Source organism: Triplophysa dalaica, chromosome 11, assembly GCF_015846415.1.
Source record: "Triplophysa dalaica isolate WHDGS20190420 chromosome 11, ASM1584641v1, whole genome shotgun sequence".
Taxonomy (NCBI): domain Eukaryota; kingdom Metazoa; phylum Chordata; class Actinopteri; order Cypriniformes; family Nemacheilidae; genus Triplophysa; species Triplophysa dalaica.
In genome coordinates this window covers 2,584,811-2,600,733 of record NC_079552.1, presented here as the reverse complement: position 1 = coordinate 2,600,733, position 15,923 = coordinate 2,584,811, and the positions used below count along the sequence as shown (strand labels likewise).

Below are 15,923 nucleotides of genomic sequence, written 5' to 3'. Positions count from 1 at the left end.
TTGTCTGTGTCGATCAGAACAAAGACATGTATACAGATTTGAAAGGGTAAGTATTTGATGACAGAAAGTTTATTTTTGGGTGAACTGTTCCTTTAAATCCAATCTCGGAGTTAAATTTGAGCTGTCAGCCAGAAACTTGCAAATCTTAAAATTTGTCCGTGCTAGTGTTTTGAGTTAAGATTAGTCAGACCAGATTTTTTTCTGAGGTATTTTTTTAGCAAATATGCGACTCTACATAAGGTCTGGTTCTTTCTTCAACCAAGCTGTGAAACCGGGCTGTAATTTCCGACGCACCAGGAAGTAACCTTCGGCTGGTTTACTTATGTTTTAACATCTCACCCATCACTCCACACCTTCATTTAAAAGAAACATAAGCAGCAATAACAAAACATTATGTGCTCCACAGGAACGGAAAAGTTAAGCTAATTGAAGATTCACCCATATAACACCAGTTTCTATATAAAAATCCATCCTGTAGATTATTCCTCTGGCACACGGTTCAATAATCCGGGTCTATTTTTGCAGCGGAACCGCAGAAATTCTCCACAAGCGCTGGGAAGTCCGATCCTTCAGGAAACTTCAAAGACTCTGGAATGGACCCCAGGCGCTGGATAGAGACGTATTTTCATACCGTTTGGAACCGTTCTGATGGAGTGAGTGAGAGGTGAGTTGCAGTGGGCACATGGTGGTCCCACCCTGACAATAGATGGATCTACGAACGTCTTAATGAGGGAGAGAGATCCAGGGGTGACCTTGCGGTGGGCCTAAATTCACACTCCGCCCCGCTGGCTCCCAAAATAAGCCACGTCCCGCTTTTATGAACGCTCCACACCGCAACCACCATAACTCAGGGCTTTCCCAAAACAAGAGCTCTTGTGCCGGCAGCGTTAGGAAGTGCGTTTGCCTGCCAGCAACCGCTGGGGCTGTGCACCAGCGTCTGCTTACCACATTTTACCCGGAACACAATGTCCCTTTGTGTTTGTGTGCGGTGGGCCCAAACTCAGAGAGAGAGAGGAGAGACAGGCAAATCGAAGAAATAAAGACAGAGCGAGTAGAAAAACAAAGAGCAACCGACTGAAAGAGAACCAGACAGAACGTTAGTTGATTTAAGAGCCATTCGGTCCGAAAGAGGAAAGTGAAAGCTTATCAGAAAAGAAAGAGAACGTGTGATAGCGGTGGAGGAGAACGACAGGAAAATGGTGTGAGATATGGGGGGGGGCTTTCATGTGGTCGCACACGGAATGTTGTCTTTCATTCCTGCCTGCAACGAAAGCCACATGTTTATCTTTCTTTTCTGTAAGTGTGTGCGAGGCAGGAGGTATGCAGTATATGAAAAGAATGGGGGAATTTAAACTAGGTCGAGATTAAACGGAGGTATTCATCAAAACAGCGCGCTTGTCAGAGCATGTGCTCGTGATGACATGCTGTAAATACGCATGATTGTGATGCCGTTTTTTGCACGGATGAATGCACACGCTACGTGAAGTCATGTTAGAGTGATCGGTTTGAGGTTAAGAGACACTGGTCCCACCAAAATATTTAAAAATGGAAATATGGTGAGAAAATACACATTCATCCTCTATAAGTAGAAGAGTTTTTATTTTCCCAAAATTTCAGTATAATATCAAAAATAAATATCAAAGCTATTGTTATTGCCAGTCCAGTTAACTGAACTAAACTGTTTTTTGTGTATCATTCAAAAGCCAAGTGACTTTCCACGACCCCCCTTATGCCACCGTGAGACCCATAAGTGGGTCCCGACCCACAGTTTGAAAATCCCTTGTTTAAGTCACTCACAGTGTTGGAAACTGATAAAATTTGTGCTAATGAATTCAAGCACATGTATACTAGGTTTAGCATTGAGCCGCTTAACGAAAAAGCTCTGAAACGGGTTTGTTATCTCACTCGTGTGTGTTTAATCACAACTGTTGCACTTGCCAAGTCTGACGTCTTGTCAGTGGTCCAAACTTGAGTTTTCACACTGCTGTTAATTTATGGGTGTGTAACGGTTACCGAGTTCACGATATGGTTGCATTGTGATGTTTTTAACAATCACAATCACAAATAAAATCAAACTGAAATAATAAGGTAAAATTCAGCTGTACAAACGTGTTGTTGACAGCATTCTTGTTTAATTGGACCTTGTGTATGTTAGTGAATAAAAACTGAATACTCCTTGCAAAATAAAACAGTCAACTTTAAAACAGTAAAAACATTAAAAGAGCATATATGTTGATGAAGGACACGTCTTGGTAGCTAAACCAGTAAGATTAAACAGATCGGTTATAGCGCTACAATATTTATCATACTTTTATCATACCACAAAAATCGACACACCCCTATTCAATTTTTTCGTCGGAAATGTTTTGTTTGCAAGCTGTTCATACAAAGAGAAACGACAAAATGATTTATATACTGTGTGTGCTTAGCTGACATGTAAACCGTGTGTCTTATGGTGTGACACCAAACTGTTAATATTACATTATTTGATATAATTAATACTAAAATGTATAATTTATCTTTTTTGATTTTTCGAAAATATTTGATATCACACTATCCATTTACTGTAAGGACAAAAGTATTGCAACAGTTTTGGAAGGGCCTTTTTCTGTTATGATATGACTGTACTCCTGTATAAAATCACTGATGGGTTTGGGTTACGAGTGTTTGACTCAAAGGTGTTCAGCTGGGTTTCAGTCAAGTTCTTCCTCACTTGATCAGTCATTACTTTTGAATCTTGCTTTGTGCATGGGAGTATTGTTGTGTGGGAATAGAAAAAGGTCCTGCCCAAACTGTTGCTCTAACATGAGAAGCGCACGATTCTCAAGAATATCATTATAGGCTGTTGCATTAAGAGTTGTGTTCACGGGAATGTCTAAAACCTGGTCAAACCTGTTCATGAGAAGAGTTGTTCCAATATTCTTGTGGTGTGTGGCAAGGCTTCCCAAACTTTTCAGCTCGCGACGCCCAAAATAACAGTGCCAGGGACTCGAGACCCCCAACATTGCGCACAATTGCACATGCGAAAATAAGGTCTATCCAAACACGCGCACGACAACAGTAAAGAACACAGTCTAACATAATAAGACTTTAAAGTTTTACTCATTATTTTGCTTGTTGTTATACATAAACCATGAACTATTACTACAGATGGTCAAATTTCATCAAACTGATTCGATGGATGTCCTCTGTATGCAAACACTGGCTTCTTTTCGTACCTGAGGACGATAGCCATTCTGTCTGCTCTTTTTCGCCCTCCCTTAATATGGTCGATATTAAACGTTTCATTTCGACAAAAACAAATATCCTAAACTTAAAGCCTGAAAAATAATCTGCGTGCACATATGGGAATGTTTAACAAGTCAATTTGCGGCACCTAACCTAATGCGGTTGCTAACGTGACGTAATCACCTCAGGGGTCACGATCGAGGGGGAGGAAATTCCAAAGATTGATTCTACTTCTATCTTTTATGTGTCACAAGACTGCCATAAACAAATGATCACATTGTCTGGCAAAAACACATATAGGCCTACATATTTTAATATGAATGATACACTTACAATTTCGTTCAGTATTTCCAGCTAGATGACACAGTTTGCGCTTTAAAATCTCTAGGGCGCTGCAAATTTTTGGACTTCCTCAATTTGGTTCTTTCTCTTTCAGAAGATAAGAGCGTAACAGTGGAGTATGGAATGTCCAATAGGAAGTGACAGTGTGAACATTTGTCATGAAGTTTTCTCGGTTGGACGAATTTGCCAAGTCAACACCGTGACATAACATGTCGACAGCAACGTGATCTGTATCATCTGTCTGCGAGAAAGAAAGTGTGCGACGTTAAGTAAGTTTGTGTGAGTGTGTCTGCATGGGAATGTCGTGAGAGAATCCAGACAGCCTGACCAAAGCCCAGACACGGAAGGACAGAGGAATAGGAAGAGAGAAAGCTCTGAGGGGGAATCCCTGGCTGTGTGTCTGGGGCTTTTCCACACAAAAGGAACTGCAATAGCCACACACACACAGGCACACACACACACAGACACACACACACAGTGTTATTTCAGTTCAAATAAACAATGTGCAATTTGTGTTGAGAGAGATTCTCAAATTAAACTAGGGAAACTAAAATGACTAACTCATCAAATGAATTAAATGGCCACCTTCTCTTTGATTTATGATCTGTTTAAAGATGCTCAATTGCAGAGGTCCTTCTGAAATATACACTGTGTTTACAGTAGCTTCATGAAATTGAATGTTTGTGTGTGAATGTTTTTTTTCTTTGGGTGTCTATGCATTAGCTAGAAACTAAAGTAGTCGCTTTATTTCCAAATTATATCTATATACACAGTTCTTGAGTTACTTTAAAATACTATTTTAAGCTTTTACATTGTTCTTATATTGGTTATGTTCTGGAATATTTTTGGAGTTAGGTTAATTTTACAGTATATTACAGTGTCTTCAGATAAGTGTTTGGCTTCTAGGTTCTTTGAAGCACAAATATATGACGATATTCTACCAAAATAGAGAACAAAATGTTATTTTTTAAATTAAAGGAAGAGTTTACTCCAAAAATTGCATTATTCACTCTTTGAACCTGTGTCATTAGTCGTCATATGTACTACTTTTGTTATGTTTTAATTGTTATTTGAAAGAAAACAACGCAGTGCTGAAATGACACGAGGTTGAAGGAACACAACATTTTAATTTTCCCGTTTGGTGAATCAATCGTCAACTTTTATCCGTAAGTGCATTGAAATAATTATGTTTACTAAAGAAGTTGGGGTTGTTTTCTTTTGCGAGGATGAACATGAAAAGCTCCCATTATCAAGTCAGTTGCTTGTAAACAACTTTTTCTGGGAAAGGCGCCTTGGATTTAGTAAGCTGAAAGAATAAAAAGACGACCGAGAGAATCAAAAACTCATAACCTCCGGGCAACCATCATCTTATATCCTATCATTATCCTCGTATTTTCAACGCCGTAATTAACTTGTTTTATTGCACTTTGGCAAATAAGGGAGAGGGGAAGGGAGGGGTTTGAGGATGATTTTGTCTCTGCGACAGAGTTCTCATAGTCTTGTTTCTATACTATGTCAGTCCTGGTTGATTTCAGATACACTGAGGAGCCGGTGACGCATCGGAGCTTTTAATGCTAAGTGAAATGATTGTGTGTGAACGCTTCAGGGCATACTAATTTAATTCCAATGTATTACACTTTTGTACTTTTGAGCACACCTTCAGAGATGCACACAGCAATGTTAATGATGTATTATGCGCCTTTTTTTAAACTTAAGGGTTTTTTAGCATGCCATTGATAGTAGATCAAAGGGGTCATATGGCACGTTTGTTTTAGAGGTAATACATGATTTAAGGTTCATAAACGCTGTATTTTCCACATACCGTGCATGTTTGTATCTCCTCTTTTTCCCGCCTCTCTGAAACCACAGATTTTTTACAAATCTCATTGCTCTGAAAATTGAGGTGTGCTATGATTGGTCAGTTAACCAGTGCGTAGTGATTGGTCGAATACTGCAAGCGTGTGACGGAAATGTAACGCCTCTGACCATATTTGGAATATCGGGTTCCAAAGCAATTGTGTGACAGTAATGCCCACCTCACTTGAGTATACATTTGGGCGGTCTTAGTCAAATCATACCACATACTGACGTAGATTTTTGGGGGTGTGGTTACACAAGGCGTTTCAGGCAGGTCTGGGTGAGCATTCGCTTTTAGATAGAATGCATCTTTTGTTCTGACACTTTAATTTGAGCAATTGTACGCGTCTAATACATGCATGGGCAACTTATAACACACCAAAGACACAGAAAAACATGTATTTGCGCCATATGACCCCATTAGGATTTGGGGTGATTTCAGTATGTACTGTTGGGGGCCGAAATTTGGATATTTTCATATTTCCAATGATGGGTTTGTTTAACCCAATTGCTGGGTTGTTTTCACTCATGGCTGGATAAAGACAACCCAGCAATTGGGTTAAACTAACCCAGCATTGGAAACATGAAAATATCCAAATTGCATTGGGAAATTTTTAACCCAGCAGTGTGTTCAATATTTACCCACCATGGGTCATAAACAACCCACCACTTTTTATATCGTAGAGCCTGTGCGCTCCCGGCGACCCGAGTTAGATTGCTGTCTCGGGAGTCATGTGCCAATCCCGCTCCCCTGTCCTGTCCAAATAAAGGCATAAATTTAATAAAATAGGAATGTTTTTTCTCCAAAAGAATAGAAAGTTAACACTGAGATCTGAAATATAAATATTTTCTCAGAAGAGCTCTAAATTGCTAAACTTGTTGAGAAATTCAATAATAAATCTTTCTTGCCAGGCTTGTTGCTTCATGATATATTTTAAAGTTTCAGCCACTGTTGTTTGTAGTCTTACACCGTGTCTACACCGGATGCGTCCAATGTGGACAAAATGTAAAATTATAATGGGTTCTAATGTGTTTTTAATATCTTTTGTCGGGTCGCCCCGGTCGCATCTGGTGTAGACACAGTGTTAGTCCAAATTTATTGTATTATAATACAATATATGTATTTTTACATAAATGTATATGTCAGTGATACTTATTGAAATGAACATAGTGTTAACGTCTTAGCGGTTTTGCAGTTTGGTGGAGTCACTGTTAAAACTGGTGTGTGTTAGGGAGGGTGTGTTGTTTGCTTGAAACAGAAACAGAATATTCAGGTGTTGGGTGAAGTCTGACAGTGTTGCTAATGGAAAACAAGCTTATCATTGTTAAAAAGCAGGTGTACGGCTCTGTGGTTAAAAGTTTAGATTTTTCCTATAATATGTGGAACTCATTTAGACACGAAACCAAAAGACCACAGCAAAACTCGCAACATCTTTGACATGCTCAAAATAATGTGTGTGCTGCAAACACATGAAATAAAGACTGTCCAGAATCTCCTCTTTCTGATAAAAAGATTGTGGTCTGTGGCTCTGCACAAGTTTTCTTTAACTTGTTCTTATTACAGTCACAATTTCTGTAAGCTCATCATTATAGTGTTTGCGAGACTATTTCAATATTTTTATGTCTCATGAATTAAACTTGGCACAAATTGATACAGAACAAACTTATTCACGTTATTTTGTACTTCTGTTGTTTCAGTCTTGCAGATGTCGACCTGCAGATGACTTATGTGTGCTTGTGAAGCAGAGGAAAGAGAAAGTGTTTTAACGGTGAGAAAATTGCACGTTACAGTTTCACAGGGACTGTTGCTTCTTGTGCAGTTGACGGGCTGACTGTCCAGCTCTAATGCATCTCATTTAAATACAGAAGCAGCCTATGGCCTAAACTCTACTAAAACCTGCGCTATTTTTCTTTAATGCTTTCTCTCATGAAATGCAAATCTATAATTACTATTATACCACAGCGCTTTTAAATATAGAACAAGTTCAAACTCATGACTGATAATCTATGCTCTTTTACAATATAGAAAAATCACCTATATTGACTTATAATGTGTGTTGTTGTGAGTGTCGGGGTGTAAACCTTTCAGTTCCTCTCACTCTTTACTGCTGTATTTATGCTTTAACATGACATAAACAAAAGTGTTATATGTTACACCCATGTTCTCACTTTGTGTTTTCTCCGTAGATTTGCAGAATGATTTCTCATGTTATTTTCTCACTTCTATTCTGGAATGGACCCTGAATAAGGCTGTTAATCATGTGCGAACACTAATACACAGTACAGAGTCAAATCGCTTGGTGATATACAGTAGTTTGAACTAGTGTAAGTCAGGCTGTGTGTTTTTGTACAATTCCGAGTACTGGACATTTACACCGCACTTAAAAATGTCAGAGTGTCATTGGATTGTAAAATATCATAACAAGAAGCTTTGTACGAAAATAAACATTTAAAAGATGTCAACACATTCTGGTTGTAAGATAATAGTGTCCATTTATGAGGGGGTGGAGTTTATCTGTGGTTACTTAAAAAAAACTTCTGATAAGTTAAAGCATCATTTGTTTGCAGATCCCTATTTCTTTGATACTGTTATCCAATGCAAAGACATTGAGACATTTAAAATGTCTTGATCCTTTTGGGACTCCTATATAGACCCACGACAGCATATGTACAACAAAATGTGCTGCTGTCTATTGAGTCCCAAATATATTTCACATGACCGAACCAACCTACTACATTAGCGGTCATTATATTTGTAGTCAGAAGTCCTGTACTGTTGAATTCCAGCCGGTCATAACGGTCCATTACTCACTGGAACATGTGAGCTATAGAGATGTTAGATGCATTTATTATAACATGCTCTAAAAAATCAAACAGAAACGATTTTATGAGCATTTCCACTGAGCTTTCCAACGCTGCGGATATTCTGGAAGCGCACAACCCATCTGCTCCAAGTCATCTCCTAAAATCTGTTCCACTGTAGTGAGGGTCTCTCAAAAATAGCCAGTCTAGACGTTATGAATGACATCGACATCCATCTACCACCTCATATTATGGCATGTCGTTTTGTAAGGACCACCGTACATACACCTCTTGTTTCTTAATCTGTCTGTGTTGTGGTAATGCGTTTAGCACACGCTCCGGAGTCCGCTGTCACATACAATCATACATTCGAATATTGAAAACACAGACTTACTCTGCACTTCGGCAGAACAGACACACACGGATCGCTTGCATGCATTGACTATTTTACAAAGAAAGTACAGTCTTGCGATTGTGATTGAGACTAAAAGCAGTTGGGTGCTTAAAAAAGACATGCCCTTAGATATGCCCCATCTTCCTGTTCCAACAGGAAGAACATCAGCCCAGGACAGAATACAGCACTCATGTAGGGAGCTCCTATAATGCTTATAAACTTTTTAGTGTATAATCTTGCTGTTCGAGCACAACGAAGGTCAGCAAAATGACAAAACATTATTTTTATTATCTTATCGTTTGAGCTTGTATTCATAAGAGAAACTGGTCGCCATTTTAAGTGTTTATACCTGAGAAGCTAAAGCTCGCACAACATACGTTTTGTGAGCATATTGGAAGTGATGGAACTACAACGAGTGTTCACTGCAAAAGGTAAGAATAGGCGTCACATTTATTTACAGTTTTAGAAAAATACAATACAATCTCATGGCAATTTGTAAACATTTTATGATTTGGCTTTTTATGTAATTGTACAATTGCATTTGAAGAGTTTATTTCCACTACGTTTTCAAAAATAATAACAATAAGTTTTAGTGTTTTATTTTAAATACGGTTATGTTTTTTCATTGTGCATTCCAATCAATATCAATTAAAGAGCTGTTGGTTTGTTTTGATTTAAGCCATAATACTAAAAAAATACAGCTCACTAACACAATATTTTTTTACAGTTATTTCATTAAGGAAACAGACTGTTGGTTTGATTTAGATGGATGATTTGGGGTTGGGCTTCATTGTTTATTTTTACGAGTAATCGTATGTTTTTATATTTATTGCTTGACATTACCACCTCGTAAAATAGTTAAGAATTCCTGTGAGATCTGGCTTGGAAAGCTTAAAGAATGCATAGAAAACACATGATCAGATTTAAATATTAGAAATGTTAGATACTCGATATATTAGAAATCTCCCCACAGAAAAGCCCTTTAAAGTTCCCTTCAAACAACAGCGTGCTTTCAAAACTTCCTACAGCCGAATAATGATCCGTCAGAGAAGATGTGCGATTACAGGAGAAAATCTCTCTCACTCATCACAGTGATTAGATTCCCTTTCAGATCAGCGGCTGCCGGAGCAGCGACGAGAAATCCCTGTTCCACACTCCTCGTATTCCCAACATTTGCCTAATCAACTCCAGAGCCTGCGCTTTATAAATAGGAATTGTTCCGAGCTAAATTAGACACAGGAGCCGGACCCTCCGCTGAGACCCTCATGCAGTTTTCATTACACTCTTCCCTGTCCAATATCCAGACCCTCCGTATCTAGTTACACATTTCAGTTCTAGCTGTGGATGCTGATATTTCGGGGGCCGAGGGTAATGGGCGGCAGCCGAAAGCCTTTGAATGTCGTCCAGCGCGGTGAAGTATCAATTTATAGGAGCACGAACCATGTGTTTATGAAATTAATAAACTCTGTGCAGTCGACTCGAGTTTTGCAGGCCTTTCATGGCGCACGGGCAGATCTGCAGGCTGAACGCTCGGGGAAGTTCTGATGTTCTGCCATGAACGTTTTCAGAGCTCTGTATGAAAGATGTTTTCTTTAGCTCGAGCTGATGGAACAGCGAGAGGTTTCGCTTTGCCTTGGATGTCTGCTCTAAGAGTTACGTAAGGTCACGTCGGTAGTAAGAATCAGTTGGAAGATTCGGGCATTTTTGATTGGTTGATTCGCTTTGTGTGTGTGTTTTGTTGTTTGTGCATGTGGATGGATGTTTGCATATTTAAGATGAGTCGCGTGCTGTTGTCCAATCGATATCAATTCTCAATCGATTTTACACATTTACGTTCATTAGGAAGTACTGGATTCTTTTCAGTTAACACATTTATGTTAACATTATTGCCCTCATCATCTCATTTAAGACTCACCTGTATCTCTTTACTGCTCTTGTGTTCTCCTGCTCTTCTCACATCATCTTTTCTCACACCATTTCAACTTTCAAATTTAAAGAAATCATTGCCTATCTTCATCTATTCTTTCCTCCGCTTCTCCCTACTCCACACTTCTTCTGAGTCAACATTCTGTACTGATCCTGTGTCTCTTATGAAAAAAACACATTTCAACATAGACAACACTAAGATTTAATGGGGAACAAATGGAGAGGTTTGTTAAGTCTTCTGATTCTCAGATGTTTCTGCTGAAAAAAGGGCCTATGCTGACGTGACTTCATTGGTAACACCAGAGTTGGTCTCAAACTGTGTTGAGATTTGCCAAAAGTATTATGTTACGTTTTAACATATCGTGGAACACAAAAGAAGATATTTTGAGAAATGTGTCAATACCGTGAAAGTCAATGGGGGCCAATGTTGTTCGGACATTCTTCAAAATATATTTTTTGTGTTCTGCAGAAAAAAGAAAGTCATACAGGTCTGAATTGACATAAGGGTGAGTAACATGTTTTTGGGGTTATTTTTGGGTCGACATTGATATATGTTTGGAGGTGTATTAACATGCATGAGGACATTTACTTCTAATGTATTCGTGTGAATGTGTTTGTGTTAATGTTATTGTTTGTGTGTCCATTTATGTAAGTATACAGGCTTGTATAGTTATATTTATACCCGGTGTGTGCGTGTGCGTGTGCGTGTGTGTTTTAGACTGCTGCTTTAGTGCAGCAGGTGTGACCTCATTGTGGTTGCTGCAGAAGCAAACAGAGTCTGCATCAGATACACACACACACACGCACACACACACATTCGCCGATGTCTTTCTTTATCTTTCTCACACTTTCTCTCTTGTATGTGCACCGTTATGCAAGCATGTTCTGTGTTGAATATTCACTTTACATTTAATATGCGTGACATCTTCCCCCAATAAAGCTTGTGTTTAAAGTCGAGTGGAAATAAAACCTGCTTTGATATGCTTGTTGTGTAAACTTGCACGTTGTACCTTAATTTAAAGGTGATGTCTTTTTTTTTAAGTGAAAATTCTTTGTCATATTTCAGATTGGGTGAACACTGTAGATCTGTTGCATTTTCCAAAAACTTTTTGTCCAGCCCAGCAATATCGGCTCAACCAATGGTGCGACTTTGGGGCGGGACTTTGAGTTAATCTGTCCATTGGCATACAGGGACGGATCAAGAAACCAGTTTGAATACTGTATTTTACTCTGCAACACACCTGACCTTCAATTTTCAAAGATGAGTTTTGAAAAAGTGTTGCATTTGATTATCGCTTCAGAATGTTTCTCTTCTGGATTATAGGATTATATTTTTCTTGAATGCTTTAGAGTTAGTAACAAATTGAATGTAACATGACAATTTTTTTGTAATGTGTTATTTTTCAACATTTCGGTTTATTTACATTTATGCATTTGGCAGCTGCTTTTATCCAAAGTGATTTACATTGCATTATCCTTTATATTTGTTTCTAAGTATATGCAATCTCCTGGGATCGAACCCACGACCTTAGCGTTGTTAGCGCCATACTCTAACCACTGAGCCTCAGGGAAGCTATTCAGCTTAATAGGTATTTAGATCATATCCTTTATTAGATAAACCATTAAAAATCTATTTAGTGTAAACATAATCTTAAAAGCAAGTCTGCTATCACAGACATAGGTGTGTTTCGCTTCTAAAGAGTGTGCTGTGTCTGCATTGCTGAAAGATTCAGACTTGAGAACTTAATCGCTTATGGCTTTTACACCGATTCCCTTTTATTGTATATTCTTTTCTTTTTGATATCTGTTCTGGGCTAAACAGCTTTGACACTGAAATACTCAAAACAGAATTCAGAGCTCATTTACCAAAATTACTAAAACTATCAACTTTATCAATTTTTTAATTTTTACATATGGCTGCTGTCCTTCTGAACCTTGTGTTTCCATATTTTATGATTTTTGTTATTTTTCCATAAATCATTATTATTACTCACCCTTTATATTTGTCATTGGGCTTGCAAATAACTAACCAATAAACAGTGCTTGTCAACATGGACAAACTATGTAAAAATATGTTTATTGTCTTATTTTGCATGATTGACTGCTGGATATCTTCCCAAATTCATTTTCTAAATGTAACGTCATAACATTCTTTCTAGGCACGCTATCATCATTTTTGCATCACCTCATCTTAAACCTTGTGAAACTACTAGGGTATGTACAGTTTGACAATCACTTCATGAATTATATAATTAAGTTACCCTGCAATATTCTGATTTTCCAGTCAATAATCGGTTTAAAAGAACCATCGGTTCAAAGCTTTTTAACCCCTATCTGTTTTTCCATTTGTTTTTACTTTTATAAAACGTCATATTAAGACTAAATCAGGTATTCTGTCCAAGACAACAGATCAGTTCAACATGGACTGAAAAACGGACACTTCTTGAAATTAATTTAGATCCGTTAACAACCGGGTGGGTAGTTTATTTCTGTTCCTCTTCATCATGACCTTTAAGTTAGAAAACTAGCTTTATAAAACGAGTCATTCTGAATTATGATTTGATGAGGCACATTTAAAGCCGTTTTAATGCACCAGTTTGCTATGTTGCTTGATGACTGTACATCACCTACAGTTAAAGTTAATGAACCATATTTCTCGAGGGAATTACTATTTATTTGAAAAATTAATGGTGTATTTAGTTATTTTATCACATAACAATTTTTTAACCGCAGCTGAAATCTCTGGAGTGGTATTATTGCTTTGTTTAAAAGATGGCAAATAATAAAATGATTAAGAGATTTAGGGGAAAAAAAACATAAGTTGTAAACCACAAAAGGTGGAACGCAATATTTAAAGAGTAGGGCTAAACCAGAGTTTATGTATTTGGTATTAATTGGATTGTGAAAGCCAGGTCATTCGTACTCTACCAGCATGGAGGCAGGTGTTATTTTCGTTTTGTTTGAGACTATCGCTCGCACCGAAAAGCAATTCAAAACAAGACCAAAATTGATTTCAAGTACACACACATTAATATGAACTTTCACACTATATCTGAGCATCACACACAGATTGTACTTTGCCTCTGTGTTTGTTTCTCAACACGTCCCAGACAAAACTGTCCTAGCCTAAGAAGCACCTCATCACGCGTGTTGACGTTGCCATGGTGACAAATGGAGGACAAGGAGCTCAGGAGATGCGAATGCCGGTAAATGGCTAATGTTGACTTGGGCCCGTACCCACACATATACACAGCGACCACAGAGATGCTGAAAGTGCCCTGGCTCCACAAGTTGACTGGTTTGTGAGTTCCAGTAAAGGTTGGTCTAGCTGGTTCCTCCCTAAGAGTGCGTTTATGGTGCTAATGCTTGCGGTGAGAAGCCCATTATGACCCAAACCCATCAGAACTGACTGCCTGCACTGCAGCGTAAAACAAACATCTCGCGGCACATGAATCTGCAGGTATATGGATGCAAGTAATTGCATATGTGGCTAAAATGGCAGATTCCTGCAGTTTTGGCACAATATACACGTATGGTTTATTTTTCAGAAGACCTTGTGATACGTTGATGAACGTTCCTGATGTTTCCATCATGGATATGAAAAGCAGGCTACACAAGAGTACAGAAATATACATTGTCAATATACACAATCTGAGGTCTTTGCTGTCAACCGGCAAGCTATAAACTGCATAAGCAACACATGATTATGTGTTATGATGATAGTTCTCAGGGCAGTTTGTATACCTGGTACCCTGCAACCCACACACAGGCATACAATCACACGTTCGCAACTGCTAAACTGTCACACCACGCACCATGACTACACAAGAACGTTACGACTGTCACATGTTTTCTCCACAGCAGCAGAGGAGAAAGAGAACGATCGGATGGGCGACTTACCTCGCAGCAAACTGGATGAGTAATTGGACAAAGTGTCGAAGATGCTGTTCGAAGCCATGTGTCCCGTTCAGGAGGGAAAAGAACTGGCCTCTCCGCTGCCTCGACGACTCGCGCCTGAGAGGACGACAGTTCGAGAGAGAGAAATAAAGGAACTACATAGACTGCCTACAAGCAAGAATTTGGGGTTTGAGAATGCCACAGGAATCTTTTGCCACAAGCCGACTAACAGAACTGCATATGTGCTGTGTGGCGAGAGTGAGAGAGCAAGACCTAGTGAGTGATACCGACCCCTGAGATGGACTCACCTGATGATGAAGACTATCTCTCTTTCTCTATCTATCTCTCTCTTTCTTTCTCTCTCTCTCTCTCTCTCTCTTTCTCTCTTTCGCTCTCTCACTGGTGGTGGTTGTTGAAGTCGTATAAACGTGGTTTAGTCTGATAGTTGAAACTTCAGGTGTATGACGCTCTGGCAGTGCTGATCTCCGTGGTAACAGCCTGTCAGTTGCATGTCTGAGGTATCCGGGGTCACAGCTCCCGCGGCTACGCTGTTGCATGACAATCCCGCCTTCTGATTGGTGAAGCTCTGGTCATGTGACTATCTCTCACTTTCTCACTCACATTCAAAGAAGTTCTCTTTGCCTACACATCGTTTTTCACACCTCTCTGATTGGCTGACAGTTGTTTCTCAAAGACCCATGGGTCTTTGGCCTTTCAGAACAGTGGCCAAAAAACCTTAACTAAGGAAAGTGGACAATAAAAGGGATTATGGAGGGGAATGAGAGTGAAGAGTTGTTTTAAAGAGTATGAGTGCGTTTTGGTGGTTTTAGGCCTGTTAAACCACCCCTCCACCCTCACTCACCACTTGATAGTATCTCGATGTTAGCTTCATTAAAAACAGCCGTGCCAGTCATTTCAGCCTTCCTCTAACTTGGTTTTAGCCTAGTTTTTAGCCTGTACTCTATGCTTTTTAATTTTACATGTTTGTGGTGGCCTACTTTTTATATTTCCAAAATATCTGTGCTATTTGCACATACAACCTGATTTAAGTGACCTTTTTAAAAGTAATGGGTTTATCAAACCATCTACCAGCAGTAAGGCAATTGCAAAGGTGTTAATGTCCGTGTTTGTGTGTGGCTTGAAATTTTTTCAACAAAATCTCTTTCGACATAGATGTTCATAGTTTTTAGATGCTGTGATAAACACATACAGGGTTATTGACGTGAATATCACATTTGTTTTCACCTTAAAGAATCAAGTTGGCTGTGAATCTTACCAGACAGGCCTGAAGTTATGGTTATGTTAAAGTTATAAGTTATGTTGATGTTATGTTGGCGTCATAGTGAGGTTATATGGAAGATATGTTGAAGTTATGTTGACGTTATAGTTACTGTAAAGTTGCGGTGGGGTTATGGTGAAGTTACTTTGACCCTGCATTGTTGAAGTTACGGTGATGTTACGTTGAGTTTTGGTGAAG

General features: G+C 38.8%; 1 protein-coding gene and 1 long non-coding RNA gene across 3 annotated transcripts in view; one reads left to right on the top strand and one right to left on the bottom strand.

Moving 5' to 3' along the window:
* Positions 1 to 14,945, bottom strand: part of runx3 (RUNX family transcription factor 3) — a 49,421-nt gene extending 34,476 nt beyond the window's left edge. The window contains exons 1-2 of one of the 2 annotated variants that reach the window (XM_056760927.1): positions 14,755 to 14,945; positions 14,450 to 14,563 (exon numbers count right to left, since the gene is read on the bottom strand). In XM_056760927.1, the coding sequence (XP_056616905.1) occupies positions 14,450 to 14,507 (58 nt within the window). In that variant the 5' untranslated portion in view covers positions 14,508 to 14,563; positions 14,755 to 14,945. Of the gene's footprint in view, positions 1 to 14,449; positions 14,599 to 14,754 lie in introns of those variants that run through there. The other variant, XM_056760928.1, reaches the window with a different exon arrangement.
* Positions 4,673 to 7,702, top strand: LOC130431753 (uncharacterized). Its single transcript, XR_008908318.1, has 3 exons — positions 4,673 to 4,736; positions 7,126 to 7,196; positions 7,615 to 7,702. It is a non-coding gene; the product is annotated as an uncharacterized LOC130431753 (long non-coding RNA).
* Positions 14,946 to 15,923: the final 978 nt, after the last annotated feature.